We start from the raw sequence: 23,354 nt of genomic DNA on the forward strand, positions 1-23,354 counted from the left end.
GGCTTACAGAGCTTCACTTGCATCATGATGTTTTATTGCTTAAGCTGGTGGTGGGTGAACATGGGTATTTGGTTTGCCTTTTGGGATGCCTGAAATGTTTCCTTAAGAAAATCTGCCTTTCTCAGATTTCCACCTATAGCTTTTAAAGCTCATCCTCTCGAAGATTAAGTTATTTCCTTTATACTTATAAGAGTGAGATTTTTTAAAAAGATTTACTAATTAGAGAGAGAGTATTTTATTTTTTTGACAGACAGCGAGAGAGGGAACGCAAACGGGAGTGGGAGAGGAGAAGCAGGCTTCCTGCTGAGCAGGAAGCCCGATGCGATGCGATGCGATGGGATGCGATGCTAAGCTCTTTCCCAGGACCCTGGGATCATGACCTGCGCCCAAGGAGATGCTTAATGACTGAGCCACCCAGGCTCTTTTAATTTTAGAGTGGGAATGAAATAGGTGATCAGAAAATCTTCAGTAGATACTTCTTTGTGGCATCTCTTTCCTATTTAAAATTTTCTCTTTCAAAGTATGATCTTGTTTCACTTCTGGATTACATGTCTGATTAGAAGAGCAGTTGTTACGGTGTCCTACAGGTAGACAAAGTTCCCTTTAGAAAGCACTAACAGGCTGTTAGTTGGAGGGTGACTAATTCACTGCTCTTGTGAGGGAGACATTGTGAATTTTGGTAGCCTTTGCTATGAGTGACCTGTAAGTGTTCCATGGCAGAAATACCTGTCTTCTCTTTTGTTCAAAAACAATCTCATAGGGGCACGTGGTTGGTTAAGACATCAACTCTTGAATTTGGCTCAGGTCATGATCTCAGGGTTGTGAGATGGAGCCACACGTGGGGCTCCGCACTGGATGTGGAGCCTGGTTAGGACTCAGTCTCTCCTTCTCTCTCTCTGCCCAGGCCCCGACTCATATTCTCTCTCTCAAATAAATAAAATCTCTTAAAAAAAAAAAAAACCCAGTATCTTAGCACTACTACAAAACAGTAACAGTCTGAAGAGTAAAGGTTTGAGCTTTGGAAAGGGGGGTGGTTCTCTTAATGCATATTCCTGACAAGGTGCACTTGTTACTGATTGATTGACTATGGAGCAGCAATTAATTTGGCTGCAACTGAGCTTAGTATATGGAGAATCCTTTGCTTAGTTTTGAGAAAACAGTTCAGGGTTTGGGGTTTGATATTGGGCCTAGCTCCCCCGTCCACCCCCGCAATCTTCTACTGCATATTGATGGTTTGGTAGAGTAGGTAGGTCGTAAGACTTGACGTCAGAAGGCCTATCCCAGCCTGATCACTTAATAGCTTTACTTCATCAAATTACATAATCTCTTAGAGCTTTATAATTACCTATATCATAGGTTTGTCGTGAGGGTCAAATGTGATCATATAAAATCCTATTTTCAAAAGTATTGTTACTGAAATTCTGATATTGAAGTTTGTTGGTAATTGGGTTCAAGGCAAAATATCTGTTGCTATAATTAAGGAAAAGAACAGATTATCATATGATAGCTTTAAATTGCCAAGATTTTCCTGGGAAAAAAGAGGGAGAAAGGATATCCAGAAGGCTATTGCCTACTCTGAAAGAGAAAATATTTGAGCCATCAGTGTTGGGACATTATTTGAAAACCTTGAAGGGAAGAGTCTGTATCCTAGTAAGACAGGTTAAAAATGTTTAATAGGTTTCTTTACTAGGCAGTCCAGAGCCATTATTGTGTTAATATGTGTAGTGGGTTTCCAAAAGGGAGAGCATACATCCTTTCCCAGACTTCCTTGCTGACAAAATCTTTTTCTGTGTAGAGGCTTCAGTCCTAGTATTCTGTAGAGCATAATTCTTTTTTTTTTTTTTTAAGATTTTGTATTTATTTATTTATTTATTTATATTAATTAAAAAAATTTTTAAATAAACATATAATGTATTATTAGCCCCAGGGGTACAGGTCTGTGAATTGCCAGGTTTACACACTTCACACCACTCACCATAACACATTATTTTTATTTATTTGACAGAGATCACAAATAGGCAGAGAGGCAGACAGAGAGAGAGGAGGAAGCAGGCTCTCTGCTTAGCAGAGAGCCCAATGCGGGGCTCGATCCCAGGACCTGAAAGCATGACCTTAGCGGAAGGCAGAGGCTTAACCCACTGAGCCACTCAGGTGCCCCTGTAGAGCATAACTCTTAAAATTCATTGTAATAATTTTAGTTTTATGACTTTTCTAGCCCATAGAAAATTTGAATTCCCGAATTAGAACATTGGAGAGGGGGCTTAAAAGTTGACTCCTGGTAGGCTGTGAAGGATGAGACACAACTTCAAAATGCAGAAAACTGTGGAGCTGGAACGTAATAGCCTAGGAGCAAGAAGTCCTATCCAGCTAACTCCCACAGATATCAGCGTGTGAGGGCACAGGGGAGTAACTGATGCTCATACAAGGTGAACATTTGCTTGTTTCCCAGTCATTATGTACAGCGTGTTCCATTTAAGAATTCTTGGGGCATTTGTAGTGCAGATTAGAAAACCAGTTTTCAAAAAAGATTACTTTTGTTAATCTGTTAATTTTAATGGTGAATATCGTATTTTAGGAAACAAACAAAACAAAACTATGTTTCCTGGGGCTGCAGTAACAGTACCACAAACTGAGTGGCTTCAAACAACAGAAGGCCAAAAATCTAAAATCAAGGGGTTTGTAGGGTTATACTTCCTCTGGAGGTTTGTGGTGAGAGTCTTCCTAGCCTCCCCAGCTTTTGGTGGCTCTTGGTGTTCCTTGGCTTGTGGTAGCGAGACTCCAGTCTCTGCCTTTGTCTTCCCATGGCTTTCTGTGGGCGTATCTGTGCTCTCTTCTTATAAAGGATACCATTCATTAGATCTAGAGCCCACTCTAAATCTAGGATGATTAACTTCAGATCCTTAACTGATTACATATGCAAATACCCTATTTCCACATAAGAGCATATTTTAAGTTCTGGTGGACATGAATTTGGGGTGCAGGGGCAGTATTCAATCCATTACACTTGTTATTTTATATGCTTTTGGTTTTATACTCTTGGTTTCTCCCTTATAACACTTTAATTTTTGAGAAACTTTTAAATTGATCTGGTAGAATGAATAAAGTATGTTCTTGGTACCTTGTCTTAAAACATTGAAATTGATATGAGGCAGGTTTTTAGTAGACTGAATTAATTTTCTCATATAGGAAAAAGATCATAGTAGCAATGCCAGGCACATAGTAGGTGCAGGTACTCACTATTTCTTTAATCAATGTTTGAATTTTTAGAATATTTCTTACTGGTATGGGGCAATTCAGTCTATTGTTATTTTCAACACTGTAAGACTGTAGGGGAGCCTGGATGGCTCAGTCGGTTAAGTGTCTGACTCTTTGATTTTGGCTGAAGTCATGATCTCAGGGATCTCTTCCTGCTCCTCAATTATCTGTAAAGTGTTACTAATAATGTCGGTCTTCTAGGGTTGGTTAGAGTTATAGTATCAGTAGGTTTGGGCAGAAAGTGGGTATGTCATGAATATTAACTACACAGTTGTGTATCTTAATTATGTTATGTGTTACATATCAACTAGATTTATATTTTTAAAAAATCTGATTTCAACTCAAATCTGATCAGCCTGTTTTTTAGCTCTGTGCTCTTGTATGACTGAATAAGCGTTCCTGTAGTTTTTAGGTAGTAGGTGAAATAACATCAAGGCTTGGTGCCAGGTGTGTATGTTTAGCAATAATATGTTGAAAATTAACCAAAGTTAGGAACGGGTTGATCTTAGGAAGCTAGAAATCTCAGGATTGATGTGATGGGAGGCGGAGGATGGGTAGGTTGGTGGAACTGAAGCTTATGGGAATGGGAGCTAGATGCATAGAAATTTTAGCTATTAATTATTTAGCACTTATTATGGGCTTAGATAAAGGGATGCTACTGAATCTAGGAGGATGAGGACAACAAATCAAGGAACTGAGGTAATTGGCCAGATAGAGATTAAAGCAGAAAATTTAGGGCTGATTAAATAGGGATGCGGGCAGGTTTGGGAGCAGTGGAAAATAAATAGCTCTAAACAGTGATAGCCACCATTTCTTTATCAAGCATTTACTGTGCCAGATACCATGGAAAGTGCTTTACAAACCCTACTTCATGCATTCCTTACAGTCACTTTTATTTTTTTTATTTTTATTTTTTTTTAAAGATTTTATTTATTTATTTGATAGAGATCACAAGTAGGGAGAGAGGTAGGCAGAGAGAGACAGGGGGAAGCAGGCTCCCCGCTAAAGCAGAGAGCCTGATGCGGGGCTTGATCCCAGGACCCTGGGATCATGACCTGAGCTGAAAGCAGAGGCTTTAACCCATTGAGCCACCCAGGCACCCCAACAGTCACTTTTATATGGAGTATGTGGTATTCTTATTTTTACAGACAAGTGAATAGAAGGCTGAAGTAATTTAACCTGCCCAGGTCAAACATTAAATAAATACCCTTCATACTCGAAAGAACCCAGGTCTGTGTAGCTACAAAGTCTATGTTTTGTACATAGATTGCCTTCTCATGTAGAAGGAGAATGGGGTATTTAGCCCTATTTCTGAAAAAGTTGAATTGAACACCTATCATTATTTTTTTTTCCTTCCCTTTGGGATTTTTTTAATTGTAAAGAATATAAAACAGTAAGTAAAATTTGGAAAAAAATCACTGTAGGATAACTTTTCATTTTAGCACATTATCACTGTCATAAAAATTTTTAATATAGCCAGAAAGTATAGATTGTATATATAATTTTTGTTTGCTCTTTTCATATTTATAAGAATATTTTCTATAGTCTTATGAGAGAGCCTGTTATGTTTGAATAGCAATGTATTAAACTGTTCTCTGAAACTGGTCATTTGGGTCATTTGCCATCTTTGTTCTTAAATAAGACACTATAATAAAAATAATTATGCATGTTTAAAAAAAGATTTATTTACTTGAGAGAGAGAGAGAAAAAGAATGAGTGGAGGGAGGGGCAGAAGGAGAAAATCTTCAAACAGACTCCTGTGCGGAGCTGAACATGGGGCTAGATCTCAGGACCTGTGAAATCAAGACCTGACCCAAACCAAGAGTGGGACACTTAACTGACTGAGCTACCCAGGTGCCCAATAATTATGCACATTTTAAAATTTACTTAATTCTAAGTTAAATTCTGAGTAAGGAAACTACAGATTTTTAAAATCTGTATATTAAAATATATATTTAATTAATGTATTAAAATATATATTAAATATATATTTATCTGTATAAATATATATTTTAAAAAATATATATTGCTCTTATTGCTATTCTAGGATATCAGTTGCCTTTTCATTCCCCTAAAATGTTCTATTGTTATACCAACCATGAAAAAGGAATTAGTGCACCAATTTTCCCTTAACAAAAACCCAAATTGATCACGTACCCTGCTTCTTCACTTACTTAGTCGTGTGTGTGTGTGTATATGTGAGACAGAGAATTTGATTTCATTTCAGTGGCTGTCATGACACCTTCCCCTCCCTTGCTACTGTTCAATTTTTGTTTGAATACTGTTTATACAGTCATACTTTTGTGATTTCTATTGCTTCAAAAATGAAGATATGCCTCTATTTCTGATTAATTTATAATTTGATGAAATGTTCACATATTAGAAAAAAGTCTAGTACCTTGATTGTTTGGTTACTGATTTCATTTTGTTTATTTGGCTTTCTTTTGGGGGGGGTCTGTTATTCGCAGGTGGAATAATATTCTACTCCCTATTACTCATGAGTTGAATTTTACTTGACTCCCTATTCTTTGTCTATCACCATCCCGCCTTTTCTTGCTAATTTCTTCCTCAATTTTGGTATGTGTTCAATGAAATTTTCTGTCACATTTCTGCAACTTAAGTGCTTTCTAAATGATTTTAATTGTTCTGTTGTATAATTCATCATACTCTGCTCTTATTTTGTAACTTCTGTATTTCTTTCTTTCTTTATAATTTAAAAGATTTTATTTTTAACTCATCTCTACATCCAGTGTGGGGCTCAAACTTAAAACCCCAAGATCAAGAGTCCCATGCTCTTCTGATTGGACCAGCCAGGTGTTGAATAACTTCTGTATTTCTTATCACTTTGTGATAGTTAATTTTTTCTACAACATTCATGTAGCTCGTAGATGAGCATTTATTAATGTCTACTCTTTTTGCTTTAGTTTTTTGTACTTTAAAACTTTTTGTTTTTTCTTACTTTATAGTTATTTTGGTCATCTTCAGAGGCCAGGAAGGTCCCAGGGACCCAGGTTGCTTTTGGTCAGTACTGTTTTCTGTGACAGCGTTACTGGCATATAGTAGGTGCTCAGTACATGAATTTGAGAGAATGCTTTGACTCTCCTATTCCAGTTCCGTCGTTAATGATAGAATATACATCTGGAGTTCCAAGAAGACCCCGTTGTTACTTACAGTTAATTGGGGTTGAAATTAGGTTGAGCAGGGTAGGATATGAGAGGGGACTGTGGTTGATTTGTGATGAATTGGAGTTCATTCCCAAATGGATTTTGCTTTCATATTCTTTCCAAATCTGAGTCTGCCAGTAGTATCCAGTATTGTGGCTGTTCTCAGTCTTGTTTCAGCTATGCATTTAATGAGAGAGGGTTTCTACTAAGCCATTGCTTGGAGATTTTGGGGGTAGTTGGACAGATTAAATAACTACTTGTTCATGTAGCAGTACACTAGGTCTAAGAAAGAAGATACTTCCTGAATTGGGGCTTAACAGTCAAGTTGACTGCTGTTAATCACAACTGATTGGTATAATAGATTGTAGAAAGCCTTATCAGAAATTAGAATGTACTTCTAATTTCCACAGTCCATTTCAGCTATGATTATAGGTTTTTCTTTGTCACTGATTTCATGTATATTTTAATGAGTTTTTGATGGAAGTATGTCCAGTGCATTCTTACTCTGCCTTCTTTCAGGAAACTTCTGTAATTTCTTAGCCATGGATGGTTTTGAGATTAGATGAGCTATACAAATGGTGGTTATAAGAAAATTTAGAGATTCCATTTACATTGTAGTAGTTTATTTTATTTATTTATTTTTAAAGATTTTATTTATTTATGTATTTGTCAGAGAGAGAGAGAGACAGCGTATAAGCAGGCAGAGTGGCAGGCAGAGGCAGAGAGAGGCAGGCTCCCTGCTGAGCAAGGAGCCCAATGCAGGACTGGATCCTAGGACCCTGGGATCATGACCTGAGCCGAAGGCAGCGGCTTAATCGACTGAGCCACCCAGGTGTCCCCACATTGTAGTAGCTTAAAAATTTTTTGATTCTGTGAGTTTTTGATTCTGAGAGTTGACTATGGTGCAGTTACACATTTGCTCATTTTCTGGAAAGATTTGCATTATAGAGGGATTGTACAGGTTAAAAAATCTGGACAAAATGGAAGGTGAACTTAAGTGGTAAATCACATTTTTGAAAAGGATTCAGACTTACTCTGACTTAAATACTTTTCTTTGAGTCTTACTTAACAAAGAGTTTTTTCACCAAATGTGAAATATCTGTATAACCTAACCTTGGATTTCATATTATTAATTAAAACATTTAGGGAAAGTAGCAAATGCTTAAAAAAATTCAAAGTAATGAGGAATTACCCCATCCCCTGCCTCTCTCAACTGCAGGGGGTATGTTGGGGGGCAGAAGAGCTCATCACTCATTATCTTGGTTGGCCTGTTGGGGGAAAATGTTGAATTGTTGAAAACCATTGGACCTGAAGATCTGTAGAGTTCTCTTTAGTTTCTAAAATTCTGTGCTTGTTATTGTTAAATCATCAAGAGCACATAGTGAGTGAGGAGCAAGCAATGAGTCTTTTGTCTTTTAGAAAGATAATTTAATTATCTTGTTGCTCTCCTGCTTTAAAAACCTGCAGTGGTTCATAATCCTTGAGGGTTTTTAAAGGGTGGGCAGGCTCAGCTCCATCCCAAATCCCAGATCAAGTGGGAAAGCCTAATTAGACTGGAATAATGAAGAAAAATTCTTGGTTTAAAATAATGTTTTAAACATAAGTTTAAAATACCAGTGTTGAGTTTTCTACTTGGAAATAGTAAGTATTGTATTAATCTGCTAAGGGTTTCCATAACAAAATACCGCGGATTGAATGGCTTTAACAACAGATATTTTCTCACAGTATGGAGGCTAAAAGTTTGAGATCAAGATTTCAGTAGGGTTGGTGCCTTCTGAGGCCTCTCTTTAGCTTGCAGATGGCGGCTTCCTCCCTGTGTCCTCACACGGTTTCCTGCGTGTACCCTGCTGTCTGTCTCTCCATGTGTCCAGATTTCCTCTTAGAAGGATATCATGAGTCAGGGTGGATTAGGACCTACCAAAACTGTTTCATTTTAATAGTCATTTCTTTAAAGGCCCTATCTCTAAATACTGTCATATTCTGAGACCAGGGTTAGGGTTTCGACATACGAATTTTGGGGGAGACACAGTTTAGTACATAACAAACATAAATAACTAAGAAGGGATTTCTTATTTATCATTGTCTTTGCTTTTCAGCTGGTAATTACCAAGATTGCCAGGGAAAGCTCTCAGCTATTGGTCTTACAAGCTATGTCCTAATTTAGAAGAGAATATTTTCTTCCTAAAAAGCTAACCCCCTAAAAAAAAGAAAGAAACAAAACTTGATACATGTATATTTCAAAAAGTCAACTAGTGCTAAGAGGTATAGTTATAAAACAGAATTCCTTACCCTTACTCTCAACTCTTTTCTTCTAGTATTTACCTCTAAGTTTTTTTTTTTGTTGTTGTTGTTGTTTTTTAAACCTCCATATTTCTAATTGATCTATGCATGCACACAAGCTATTTCTTAATTCTTATTGATGGATTTTGTTGTTGACTTTCTATTGTGGTACATAAGGATTTCAGTTCTCTTAACACCTTTTCCTCTACACCATCATTCTTCTAATATAATTATATCATACTTTAAAAAAATCCATATTTAGCATTTCATAATTGTGACTATGTAAAGACTTATTTGCTAATCCAATACTGTGACTATTTTCTTTATAATTTTTCCTGGAGTTATTAAATTACCTTGTTTTTTCCATTTGCTTAGTTTTCTTTGAGCCTAAGGCTGAATGTCCCTGTTTCTTCAAATGCCTTTGTCAAAATCTTTCTCAATACAATACTTTCAAACCTGTAAGATAATTTATTAGTCTCCCCTTCCCCCAGCTGTCTTGCATCCTCTGTCACATTTCTGTCTGGATTTGTTGTCTCTAAGCCTTCTACATATCTGTTACCTAGGACTTTGCCTCATTACCATATTGGGGATTCTCTTAGTTTTTCTCCTGTACTGGGTCCCTTCTTTACTGGATATTATCTTCTTGGCTTATTTTCCTGTTTTTGATAGAATATATATTCTATGGTGGGTTCTAGAGAAAAGGCAAATAAAAGCTAAATTTTTGGAGACTAAATTCTGTTATCACCATTGATTATCTGAGCCTAGCATTCAAACTGAAAGAAAATCACTTTTTTGTTGTTGTTTTTGTTCTTAAAAATAGAAACTGCATGTTCATGAATGGAAATTTGAAAGGTTCAAAAGGTTATGGATGGGGGAAGTGTCTTGGTAGCATCAGGGAGTTTTTGGGATGATGAAACTATTTGTATTTGATATTAATGGTGGCTTTACTAATTTCTATATGTTAAAATCCATAGAGCTGTTCACCAAAAGAAAATAATTGTGTGGGGTTGTTTTTTTTTTTGAAGTTCAGTTTGTATGTATGATAGCTTAAGAACTAAAAAATAAGTAAGAATTTAAAAGGGCAAAACGTTTACAGCAAAAGGGAAATCTCTTTTCTTTCTCTGTTAGTTTTCCAGTTTCCCTTTCTGAAAGAACCACCGTTACCAATTTCCTCCCATTTAATCACTCTTGGACATGTAAACATTTAGGGGCAAACCAGACAGAACTGAAAGGAACTTAAATTTGCTCAGTATTTTTGGAGATTACTACTCTTAGAATACATCTAAAATGTTATTAATCAAATCTGGCACTAATTTGTTAAAATTATTTTTCCTACAGTTGGCAAACATGAATTGACTGGGCATAAAGTTGCTGTGAAGATACTGAATCGACAGAAGATTCGAAGCCTTGATGTGGTAGGAAAAATCCGCAGAGAAATTCAGAACCTCAAGCTTTTCAGGCATCCTCATATAATTAAACTGTAAGATCTGATTATATTAAATATAGTCATATCATTTTTAAATCATATTTGTTAACCTACTTAATCTGACAAGGGAGAAAGATGACTGATATTTCTTGAATCATCTCTCAAGGTTTTAAAATTTCTGCCTGTTCACCTATTTATCTAAACCCATTCATGGTCACTTAAACCTATGTCCGTGTTTTGCCCTTGTGCTTATCAGCTGTTAACTTTCTCGTTCTTTCTTATCTTCTGGACATGCTGTCTGATTGATAACTTTCTGTGCCCCTATTGCTGTAGAAGCAACAGTGATTTGCTAGTAGAAAATGTTGACCTCCACATTTCACATCATGTCATTTAGCCTCACTAGAGACAAGAGAAAGGCAGTAGAAAGGGTTTTTCCCCAAGCTGCTTATATCTGATAGAGCAAATAACAAATGATAGAATTTCAGGAATCCAGTATACAGAGGGGCAGTAGTAGTATTATGGTGGTTTTACAGTTGCCATTTGTAGGTCTGTGTAGAACTTATTTATTGCTCCGTTTTCTTACGTGGGCTGTCACTTACAACGCTAAGGCTTTTATACTGACCTGGCTGGCTCCAAATTTGTTTAACTCTCACCTCTTCTCATTTGCTGAGGTACCATGGTTTTAAGGTGCATATGGGTGCTGATGACCCCTTAGTACGCATCTCCTGCTTTCGTACCTCTTCCCTGAATCCCAGTTTCATACACCTACTGCCAACTCCACATCTCCATTTGGATGCCAGAACTGAACTTCCTGTTACCCTACCCCAAACCTGCTCTTACACACAGTTTTCACTCTCTGAGTTAATATCCAGTTTCTCAGGGCAGAAACATAGGACCCATCCTTAACTTTGTTGTTTCTCTCACTTCCTACCATCCATTCCATCTCCTTCTTCAAAATAGATCTAGGATCTGAGTGTTTCTCAGTTCCTTCATTGTCATCAACCTCATCTGAGCCACCATCATCTCTCTCATGGACTCCTGCAGTAGCCTCTTGCTTCCCCTATACCATCCACAGTCAATTCTTCACGTTGCTGCCATAAAGTAAAGTTACCCTTTTAATAGATCAGACCACATGACTACTTTGCTTAAAAACTTCAGTAGCTTTGCATTTCCCTTAGAGTAGAAGCCAAAGCTTCATTCTGGCTTGTAAGGTTCTCTTTCCTCTGGTCTCCAGCTACCTCTTTGACTCTACATCCTGTTTCTCTCTGCCAGCTCACTCTGCTCTAGCCTTCTTTCCATTCCTCAAACATGCCAGGCAGGCTTCTCCCTCAGGACCTTTGCCCTTGCTGTTCTCTTTTTCTGGTTCACCTTCTTCCAGATCATGGTATGGTTTGCTCCCTTCTGTCAGGTTCTGGTCAAATATTACTTTATCAGAGAGCCCTCCCTTACACCCTCTGTATGAGCGATTCCCCTTAGTTTGCTTTGTTTCTCTTCATAGCATGTTCCACCACCTGAGATACTGCTTATTCATATAGTGTCTGTTTCCTGGCTCCTGGAACATGAACTCCATGAAGGGAGAGAATTTGTTTTGTTCCTGCAGTTTTCCCAGCTTCTAGCACAGTGCCTGCTGTATTATAGGCGCTTAGTAAACACTTACTGAATGGATGAATATACATGTTTTAATATTGGTAGATAATGTTTTCTCTCACCAGGTACCAGGTCATCAGTACACCATCTGATATTTTCATGGTGATGGAATATGTCTCAGGAGGAGAGCTATTTGATTATATCTGTAAAAATGGAAGGGTAAGCAGCTCTGATTTAATCCTGTATATATTTTGTAACTCCCCTTATTCCTTACTAGCTTCAAGATGTCAGAAAGCGATTTTGTTGAGGTCTACTTAATAACCAGTTCCCTTAGTCATATATTTGTCTAGAATCATAGACTATTTAGAGTTAGGAAGGACCTTAAAGATTACTTCCTTAGCCTGCTTACACAGATGTGGAAGCCAAGATACACAGTTTATGTTTTTAACTGAAGATCACTTGATTTATTAATGACAGAATTGGATTGAGACCCCAGAACTCATAGTCTTCCAACTCATGCTTTTGGGGTATAGAAATACTTGTAACATACATCTTGAAGTATATATTTAATCCTTACAAAAATATTAATACTTAAAGATCTAGGCCTTGGTAGTCAACCCTAGCCACGCTTAAATCGCATTCGTTTTTTGGTTTCAGAAATCTGATGTACCTGGAGTAGTAAGAACAGGCTCCATGAAGGAGGTAGGAATTAGACTTAAAGAATTTAGAGTTGGAAGGAACTTTAAAAGGCATTTGGAGCAGTATCTTAAGTTACAGACCCAAAAAATGAACACTGCCACCACCCCCTTCACCACCCTTCCCCCTCCCCCTGCCCATGTATTTTCTCATACCCAGGTTATGTGGTATGCTAAAACCTCTTTCTAGGAGACCTGTATCTAGCAATAAGAAGCCATTTTTTTCCCTCTCAAGCTAAAGTTCTTCATATCATTCATTTGTTCTATATAGCATATCTGTTTACTTTTATCAAAACCAAGCTTATTAAATAACCAAATTAATTTTAATTTTACCATTTTTTGACACGGTTCATTTCAGTTTTCAGGTATTCCACTTCTTTGTTCACTAACCCTCCCTCCCCCCCACCACATTAGGCCTGGAAAAATGGAAACAGGCACAAGCTGAATTGGTATCTTGTTTTCTTATCTTTTCCATTTGTCATTTCTTGATCATTTTGCTTTACATCATGGGAATTTTCTTCAATTTTTACCTGTTGCATATTAACAGTTCAGCTGTCATATTTTCTATTTCAAAGATCTTTCTTGTTTTCTGACTTTTTTTTTTAAATAGCCAGTTCTCCATAGATACAATAATCTTATCTGAGGATGACAATTAGGTTTTTGTTTTAAGTTTTTAATTTTAATTCCAGTATAATTAACATACACTGTTATATTAGTTTCAGGTATACATACAGTGATTCACCAATTCTGTACATTATTCAGTGCTCATCATGATAAGTGTGCTCTTAATCCCCATCACCATTTCACCTGTCCCCTCTTACCCCCACTCATCTCTCCCCTGTGGTAACCATAAGTTTGTTCTCTGTAGTTAAGAGTCAACAATTGTTGTGTGTGTGATTAAGTCTTCATCTATTTCCTCCATTGTTACTGTACCTTCTGTGCTCCATTTTACTGGCCTTGGTATTTTGTACATGGCCCTTCCTCAGATGTCTGGTGATTCTTGGTTGTCCACTTATATTTGAGTGAGGTGCTAAATGCCAAGCTCATGTGGGTGGAACTTATTGATTGGTGGGCCTTCCCATTGGTTGAACAGGTAGGGATCTGTCCATTTTATTAGGGTATACCAAATGTCCATGATTTCAGATATTTTCCTTAGATCAGAAAGTTGCTCCAGAAGAAACCTTCCAGTTTCCTTGAGGGTATTAGCTTAGTTCTCAGTATTCTGAGAGCTGAATTAAGAAGAGGCCTGCAAGTCTCAGTAGTTAGTATGTTGAGATCCACTTAATCCCCATGTTTTCCTTCTGGTGCTTCATCCCTGCCTTGGTGTCCTTGAGAACAGAGCTGGTTCAGCCTTCCTAAAGAGTAAATCATGGGTCTCATTCACTGGTTGAGGTGAGTTAAAAACTTATTTTAACCACCTGTCCTGTTTTCAGTCCTCCTCTCCTTCTTCCCTTCCCAAATTCCCAAGGCTTCTAAGCTTTTCCAGGGTTGTGTGTGCAGGCTAGTTTACTATTGGTTTCTACCCCTGTGGGCTTAGGTTTCAGCTCTCTCTGGTGAAGTCTGTATCACTGTTCATCCATTCTACAGTTTAGTGATTCGTCTTTTTTAAAAACAAAAATGTTATTTAGATTCAATTTAGTTAACATATAGTGTATTAATTAGTTTCAGGGGTAGAATTTAGTGATTCATCAGTTGCATATAACACCCAGTGCTCATGACATCAAGTGCCCTCCTTAATGCTCATTGACTCCTCTTGATTACTGTTGTCATTTCTTTTGCTCTTTTTGTCTTTGCTAAGACACTTTTTTTGTCTTTGTTAAAACACTTTTGCTAAGACAAAGTGTTTCAGAGTGTGGAGACAGAAAGTTCAATCTGCCATGTTTAACTGGAAATATGCTTTAACTTTTCTAATATTCTTTTGTAGACTTCCCTTCCTTCATCTTTTGTATTGTATTTATTGTCAATATAGTATAATTTTAATTTTTGTAACCTGTTTGGTTTACCTATTATATTTTGTTTAATCAGTTTTTTTTTCACATTTAGAACACATTCTTATGTTCATTTAGTATATTTGACATAAAGTTGTATTAAAAAAGTGAACCTCTATTTCTTCTAGAAATAAATGAGATCGCTGACACATTGTTATTTTCTCTAGAGGAAGGGTATCTCATACTACTTCAGTAGTTTTAATTTTGCTTTCAAAAGAAATTACTGGTTTATCTTTTCTCCTAGATTGTCCATGCCTTGTGAAGTATAGAAGTCTGGTTTTAGAATGCTAATTTGTGGCCTCTGTTAGAGAATTGCATATTAGAGTCCTTTGTCTAGAGAATTAATAGGCTGTTTATTAAATGTTACTTCTTGGTGCAGGCTCATCCAAGTAATGGTAATTACTTCTGGGGAAAAGAATCATAAAATAAGAAAGTATGGATAAATGGAATGAGAAGTTTTTTTGTATGAGAACTTTTTAAAGAATATTTTTTAAAATGTTAGTTGCTACATAACTTTTTTCAGAAAACAGACTAAAGATACATGCTTTATATATATATATATATATTTTAAAGATTTTATTTATTTATTTGACAGACAGATCACAAGTAGGCAGAGAGGCAGGCAGAGAGAGAAGGGAGGAAGCAGGCTCCCCACTGAGCAGAGAGTCCGATGCGGGGCTCGATCCCAGGACGCTGGGATCATGACCTGAGCCGAAGGCAGCGGCTTTAACCCACTGAGCCACCCAGGCGTCCCCATGCTTTTTATATTTTATAAAAGAAATTAATAAAAGTTTTTTTTTTGTTAAAACTAAAATGTCTTTTTTTGAGGACATATAATTCGATTGCTCACTAATTCATTAAAAATCTTGAATGTTACTTCCTCATATAGTCTAAAATAGTATCATCCATCCCAGCATAATTCTTTGTGTCCTTATTCTGCTTTTTCTTTAAAACACTCCTTGATGTTATATTTATTTCTTTATTGTCTATTTTCACCAACTAGATTAGGGCATTTGTTTTATTCACTGCTGTATCTCAAGTGTCTGAAACAATGCATGGCACATTGAAGATGTTCAATAAATATTTGTTAAAGGAATGAAGGATTAAACATATCCAATTTATAGGAGAGAAAATATGTCTAGTTTCAGGTAGAAATTGAAACTATTTGACATAGCTCATGAAATACAGAGGAAAGCAAACTATTACAATGTAGTCTGAAGAATGGTAACAGAAAGTCAAGTTACTGATTTGGATTCCAGGATCCTCTTAGCATTTTGTGCTGTATATATCTTGTCCCCATTTCAAAAGTATCTTAGGAGGTTTCATGCATTTTGACAGTCTTATAGGTTGGAGAATTGTAGGTAGAAGAATTTCTTCTGAAAAACATATCTTTAAAATGCCTCTCTACTTTTCTTAGCTGGATGAGAAAGAAAGTCGGCGCCTGTTTCAACAGATCCTTTCTGGTGTGGATTACTGTCACAGGCATATGGTGGTCCATAGAGATTTGAAGCCTGAAAATGTCCTGCTTGATGCACACATGAATGCAAAGATAGCTGATTTTGGTAAGGAGATTTTTATAGTTTCCCATATTCATTATGTTAACAAACATCAATAGCATTCTTCAGATAATTTTTACTTCTGCGCAATGGATTAAGTACCCCAAAGTAGTGTATCCTCATCATTTTGTCTATGAACGTACAAAAAGGAGAAGACATAAGGAATTCTCTTCTTAGCTTTATGTTTTTAAAATTGAGTCTCATGACAATGGGTAAATAATTTAAGTAGGCAGCCTTAGAAGCATCATTTGATTTGCAACTATTTGTGAAGAAGTTAGCAACCTTATTTCCAGTGTATTCTTTTGATCAAGTATAGAGCAAGAGGAAAGAGATTGGAATGGAGCTACTCAGACTCTGAAAGCCAGAGGTAAATTATACGAACAAAATAAAATAAAAAAAAAAGTAAAATATTTTAAATGATAGGAAAGCATAATTTCAGCTTGGAGGAATATTATTTTGATTGTCAAAAATGAATTTATTTGTCCTTTATTTTCTATGTAAGTTGCCACCGACATTATTAAATATAACAAAATGAATCTCTGCAACTCTCTTTTGCTTAGCTTCAGTTCAAATCAGAGGAGATTGTTACAACTATTTTCCTCAGTTTTGGATATATGTATTATAATCTTTAGAGATTCATTGAGCACTGTCAGCTCTGAGCTACTGGTTTGCTGCTGCTATTGTAACTGACTGACTTATTTTACTTCCTTATTCCTCAGTTGTCATGATGACGATTATTTGTTTGTTTTTTTAAGATTTTATTTTTAAATAATCTCTATACCTAACCTGGGGCTTTTACTCATAGTCCTGAGTGTAAGAGCTGCATGCTGGCAACTGAGCCAGCCACGTGCTCCGGTCATGATTATTTTTATCTAGTGCATTTTTGAGGAGGCAGAGGTTTCTTCTTGGAGTAAAACTGTGCGGAAGCTTTGATAATCAAAGTTAATGTTTTTTATTTTTTTTATTTTTATTTTTTTTAAAGAATCAGAACAGGGGTTAATAGAAACTTTGAACTTTAATTCTTCTACTCATCTGTTGTACATTTTTTCCTAATAGTTTCTGTATTAATGAATTTAAATATGCCAAGTTTATTCTAGTAAGCAGAATAACCAGTAGCTTAATATATGCTCATTAAATTCCAATAATGCACTAACTTTAAATACTGAAATAGATTATAAATTTTAGGGCATAATGGCAAAATATTTGGGAATAGTAAAGACAGAATTTGTTGAAACAAAGGACAAAATGATGATTTATCACTTTGATGCAAACTCAGTTTTACTGTTTAATGGAGTTTTGTTTTTATTTTTGTCCTTGGAAAGTCTTGAATAGTTGATTTTGTGCATTTTCAGGTCTCTCAAACATGATGTCAGATGGTGAATTTTTAAGAACAAGTTGTGGCTCACCCAATTATGCTGCCCCAGAAGTAATTTCAGGAAGGTAGTATTTGACACCCTTTCTTCCACCCCAGTACATTTATAATTGTCTTTTTCTCTTAGTTTTATCTGTCTATAGTAAATTCTAGTGAAAGGAAAGACATGTAAGGCTTATTCTTTCCTTATCCAGAAAGTGTTATGTTTCAAGACTAAAACGTAAGTGAGTAAGAATTAAGGATTCCATTTATAGAAGAGAATATTGGTTTGGAAGTCAATACTGTATATAAAGTAGTTAGATGAGAATATGTCTCACTTTTTCCCCCAGTAGAAGAAATTGAACTAGCAGGTTTCTTTTTCTTTGAAGATTTATTTATTTTAGAGAGAGAGCATGTGCGTGTGTGCATGTGAGATGGGAGAGGGGAGAGGGAGAGAGAGAATCCTAAGCAAACTCCCTGCAGAGCATGGAGTCTGATGTGGCGGGCAGGTGGAGGGGGAGGCTCAATCTCAAGAATCAAGACCTGAGATCGAGCCCTGAGCCAAAATCAAGAGGCAGAGGCCCAACTGACTGAGCCACAGGCACCCTAACAACAGCAACTTTTAAAGGTCACCCATTAGAAATTTGAATATAGAAATAACCTACTAATTAGAAATGGTTTACTTAGGTGAAGAGTTAAACCTGTAATGTATACCTTTAATTTTTCAGATAGAAGGCATTTTTTAAAGATATATTTATTTATTTTACAGAGAGAGCACGCGATCCAGAGTGCGTGAGCCAGTGCTCACACACGCATGAGTTGGGGGTGGGGCAGGAGGAGAGGGAGAGAAATCCTTAAGCAGACTCCCCGCTGAGCGCAGCCCTGACCCCAGAGCCCATCCCAGAGCCCTGAGATCATGAGCTGAAGCAAAATAAGAGTCGGATGCTTTGACTGAGCCACCCAGGCGGCCCTGATAGAAAGGCATTTTGTAGTAGCTTTATGTTTATGGTAAGGTGTCTTGGGGAATTGGATTGAAGTATGATAAAATCTTCAGACTCCTTTATTTTGAATTTTTCATTTTTAAATCTTCTAGAGACTACAGTATTGTAAGAATTCTAACCTCTTAATTATTGGCCATCAGCATTGAGAGCATGAAGATCTTTGTACAGTGTATAGCTTAGATGGCAGGAAAATTTAATTTTTTGAAGAGTAATTTTTCTTGGGGCACCTGGGTGGCTCAGTGGGTTAAGCCTCTGCCTTCGGCTCAGGTCATGATCTCAGGGTCCTGGGATCGAGCCCCACATCGGGCTCTCTGCTCAGAGGGGAGCCTGCTCCCTGCCCCTCCGCCCCGCTCTGCCTGCCTCTCTGCCTACTTGTGATCTCTCTCTCTGTCAAATAAATGGATGGAATCTTAAAAAAAAAAAAAAAAGTAATTGTTCTTCACTCTCCTACTAAAATTGAAAACAGTTAAGTTTGTTTACTACTTTTTGTAACTAACTTTTAATAACTTTATACTCAAATCCTCTTTGTTTGAATGATTCACATCCTAATTCACAATGCAGATATACTATGGTATTTTCTATCTGTTTTCATAAGCTTGCTTATGAAGCTTGCTTATTATATTTGGGTAAAGGCATGGCTATGAATAAGCCAGAAGTATTTAATTTTAAATTTATCAAGGTTCATCATTATCTTTTTATATCAGCTTAACGTTCAAAAAATGTTTTTAAATTACTTCATTTGTGTCACGTAAATTGTTTTGGAGGAAAACAGTTCAAGACCTTGTGGTAGTGTTAATTAAATAGAAGAAATGTATTGTAAATATGCATATATACGTGGGTCATTAATGAAGTCTCCTTTTTCAGTTTGGATAGGTCTTCCTGTGAGGTCTGGATGAGTGGGAACTTTTACTCAAAGCAGTATTTATGGATCAGTTCAACAATTTATTTCATCAGTTTATAGACATCCTTTCCCCAAAACCAGACTGAGCTAACAGCCTGCGGTAGTTAAGTCAGTTGGCTACATTGTATTGCAAATACCAGTTTAGAATCTTCTGTGAACCAGTCAGCTGGGCTTTATTCCACAGCCTCAGGTCCTTTTTGCCTTGGTAGGAGGTCTTGGGCTATTGAGAGAAGTGGGTTTAGAGTTCGTCACTAAAAAACATTCTTAACTGATGTTATAAGGACCACAGTAAGGTAGCGAGAACAGAATTTTAGCTATAGTCTAAACTTAAAAAAATTCTTGACTTTTGTTTTCAAAGATAATACTGATAGAATTAGTATAGAATCTTTATGTGTAGTGTGTAGCAATGACCATAGAAACCATACTCTGATAATTCTTTATAAAGTATCCATATTTAAAATTTTTGATTGATTGACTCTCAAGTTTCTAATGATTACATAATCCAATTAATGTGTCCTGTTACAGATTGTATGCAGGTCCAGAGGTAGATATATGGAGCAGTGGGGTTATTCTCTATGCTTTATTATGTGGAACCCTTCCATTTGATGATGATCATGTGCCAACTCTTTTTAAGAAGATATGTGATGGGATCTTTTATACCCCTCAGTATTTAAATCCGTCTGTGATTAGCCTTTTGAAACATATGCTACAGGTGGATCCCATGAAGAGGGCCACAATCAAAGATATCAGGTAATAATGCAGCTTGGAGATTATCAGATCTAATTATCAGATCTAATAGTTTAAATGATACAAGTTAAGTGAAAGAAAAAGTTGCAGGACAGTATGTACAACATAATGCCATTTTTATATTAAAAAATACAGTATATAGGCACATTTATTTTTTTTTGGAATTTAAAAATACACACTGAACAGGCACCTTAGGGAAAGAAGATTAGTAGTAAGGTGGGCTTTTGCTTTTTTACTTAATGCATCTTTCTTTTGAAATTGTAACAATGAATATTGTATTTGTTTTTAATTTTGAAAAAACCACTAATGTGAAGTAAAAAGGACCCTGGTGGGATTTTACATTTGTAGTTGCTCTTCAAGATTTTCTGTAGTATGCCTCATATTTGACTTTCATGTATTCTCATTAGGATTAATACTTTTCAGTAGTAAATTTCTGTGTCACTGTTTGAGTTCTGATCTTTTGAATTACTCTTTTTTTCTTTTGTTCATCTCAAGTTATGAAGACATTTTAATTTAAGGTGTAGTTTTGGGGTAGTACATACTGAATCACATGTGAAATTACTGGTTTGTAAGTTTCATATGGAAGGGCATGTTTGTACCACCAGTGGGAAAGGACAAATCATTCTCTAAAATTTAAAATATCTAAGTGAGAGATCCTTTTTCTTGTGTTTTACAATTTTTTTCCAATTTAAGTGTAATGTGTGACAACTGGAAAAGACTTAGAAGACACCCAAAAAATAGAGAACTAAAATGATCTCTAATTCTGTCACCCAGAAGATAGTCCTTATTCTTTTGGGTGTTTTGCTTTCTTGATGTTTCTAGTTTTAGCAGTTTTGGACACAATTCAGGTCAAACATATCCTTTTATATATGAAGTTAGGAAACTCTCAGTTCCTTCATTAAAAATGCAGAGATATTTTTATCTTCGTAGAATTGTTTTGTGAAGTGAGATAATGTACAGTAAGTACTTAGCCTGAAACCTGCCACATGGTAAGCATTCAGTGAATGATACCTGTTTTTGTTGTTATGGTTTTTTCACCGGACATTATATCAAAAGATAATTATAATGAAGCCACAGAATATGTTATTTTTCTGAGATGGAAATAAGCTGGTCTTTGTCATTTGTCAGTCATTTGTACCAAAACTTTAAATAAAAGTGGAGACGTTTCTTTTCCTGTTGGTACAGCACTGCTTTCTCCTTCTTAAAACCAGAAGGAGGTTGGAGCATTTCCTCCAGTGTACACAATGAAATGTGAGCCAGAAAAGAAAATCCGTTTGAAAAAATGAAAATACAATATGAATACAAATATAAATGAATTCATATCCTAAACTCCCCAAACTGTTATTTGCAGTCTCATCTCTACTCAAAATTCTCCTCCTGACCCTGCCATTTTCTCTCAGGGAACATGAATGGTTTAAACAAGACCTTCCAAAATATCTTTTTCCTGAGGATCCATCATATAGTTCAACCATGATTGATGATGAAGCCTTAAAAGAAGTATGTGAAAAATTTGAGTGTTCAGAAGAGGAGGTTCTCAGCTGCCTTTATAACAGAAATCACCAGGACCCTTTGGCAGTTGCCTACCACCTCATAATAGATAACAGGAGAATAATGAATGAGGCCAAAGATTTTTACTTGGCAACAAGCCCACCTGATTCTTTTCTTGATGATCACCATTTGACTCGGCCCCATCCTGAAAGAGTACCATTCTTGGTTGCTGAAACACCAAGGGCACGCCACACCCTCGATGAATTAAATCCACAGAAATCCAAACATCAAGGTGTAAGGAAAGCAAAATGGCATTTGGGAATTAGAAGTCAAAGTCGACCGAATGATATCATGGCAGAAGTTTGTAGAGCAATTAAACAGCTGGATTATGAATGGAAGGTAAGAAAGAAAGGGCAGTCTGATTATAAGCACATTTGGCAAACCTGTAGTCTATAAAGTGTTTTCTAGAAGAACTGCTTTTGATTTTGTTTTTGTCCATACCATACACTAGGTTGTAAACCCCTATTATTTGCGTGTTCGAAGGAAGAATCCTGTGACAAGTACATACTCCAAAATGAGCCTACAGTTATACCAAGTGGATAGCAGAACGTACTTATTGGATTTCCGTAGTATTGACGGTATGTACGTCCCACAAAATAACATAGTTGACATACTAGACTTGTTACCTAACTTGGCTTTTCAGTCTTTGATTCTTTTGAAGCTGCTGCTTTTTTTTTTTTTTTTTTTTTCTCCTTTGGAGAAGGTTTATTGAGAGAATTTCCACAGTGAAGTACCCCCACATAAGAGTAGTTTGCATGTTTCAGCTTGTCCTTGTTTAAATCTGGGGCTGTCCTTCACCTGCTTCTGGAATTTTAATGGGCTCTGAAAAGGGCAGATTTCTCCCCTTGATGTCAGGGTCATCTTCAGTTATACCCCCAGCCTTTGCCTGAGGCAGCTCCTAGAGATCTGCTTCCAGCCCAGTCCTTGAGCCACAGATGCTCTTTCAGCTGCCTTCGCTTGATGAGTAGAACATCCTGACTCTCGGGTGGTGCCTCCTCTTTTTTTCGTTGCTCTCCCTGGGTTGTTGTGCACCCACATGCTGATTAGACCCTTGGTCATCTTTTCTTTGTTTGGATTTGGATCTTGACCTGACTTGGCCACTCCTAGTTCACCCAGTTGAACTCAGGTAGCAAGAAAGCTCACAGCAGAGAACACGACCACCTCGATCGAGGCTCTGCTTACCTCTTTCGAAGCTTCTTGAATTATTCCTAGTAATTCAATAGCAAAAGAGTATAAAATGTGATTTTGTGCCTCTGTGATGTCAGCATTTATGAATCGTGTTTTTCTTGTAATCTTACAGTATATTGTCCTTTTAAGATTATCCTAAAGCCAGATGCAGTCTGATCCTAAAGTGATAGTTTCTGCCACATTTCTGTTTTTTGGTGTGGTTCATTTTGGTAAGATAAAATGTTTTATTTGGAAATAAATGTTGATTTTTTATTAAGTATTTTTTATGTCTGATATTTAATATTTTTAATTTTCATTTAAGAATTAAAGTACAATTAGCTTTTAGAGTTGATTAATAAGGCAATGTGAACAGATTTGATTAGTAGCTCATAGAACAAGAAATTATTTGTCAAGTAAGGTTTCTTGTAGGGGACTGAGAGAGAAGTGTTTTGGACCGGTTAGGGACTTACAGTTATTTTTCTCCTCTCACCCAGTCTTTTGCTCCCAGCCTGAAGCTAGAGACATATCAAAGATATGCATCCTTTATTAGTTTTGTGAGAGCTGCATGATTCTAATTTTATCTGTCTCTCAATAAAGTGTTCTTGAATGACCACTTTTTTTTTTTAAAAGATTTTATTTATTTATTTGACAGAGAGAAAGAGAGAGAGCACACAAGCAGAGGGAGCCA

The 23,354-nt window shown here is 36.5% G+C and overlaps 1 protein-coding gene across 7 annotated transcripts in view; it reads left to right on the plus strand.

The window, feature by feature from the left end:
• PRKAA1 (protein kinase AMP-activated catalytic subunit alpha 1) overlaps window positions 1–23,354 on the plus strand; it is a gene marked incomplete at its 5' end in the record, with an annotated part of 31,289 nt that overhangs the window by 4,287 nt on the left and 3,648 nt on the right. For 2 of the 7 annotated variants that reach the window (XM_080803897.1, XM_080803903.1), the window contains 8 exons: window positions 10,038–10,179; window positions 11,838–11,931; window positions 12,370–12,414; window positions 15,813–15,957; window positions 17,304–17,391; window positions 19,730–19,954; window positions 21,352–21,838; window positions 21,951–22,077. In XM_080803897.1, the coding sequence (XP_080660023.1) occupies window positions 10,038–10,179; window positions 11,838–11,931; window positions 12,370–12,414; window positions 15,813–15,957; window positions 17,304–17,391; window positions 19,730–19,954; window positions 21,352–21,838; window positions 21,951–22,077 (1,353 nt within the window). Of the gene's footprint in view, window positions 1–10,037; window positions 10,180–11,837; window positions 11,932–12,369; window positions 12,415–15,812; window positions 15,958–17,303; window positions 17,392–19,729; window positions 19,955–21,351; window positions 21,839–21,950; window positions 22,078–23,354 lie in introns of those variants that run through there. The other 5 variants (XM_080803898.1, XM_080803901.1, XM_080803899.1 and 2 more) reach the window with 4 other exon arrangements.

This window comes from Martes martes (assembly GCF_963455335.1).
Source record: "Martes martes genome assembly, chromosome: 5".
Taxonomy (NCBI): Eukaryota; Metazoa; Chordata; class Mammalia; order Carnivora; family Mustelidae; genus Martes; species Martes martes.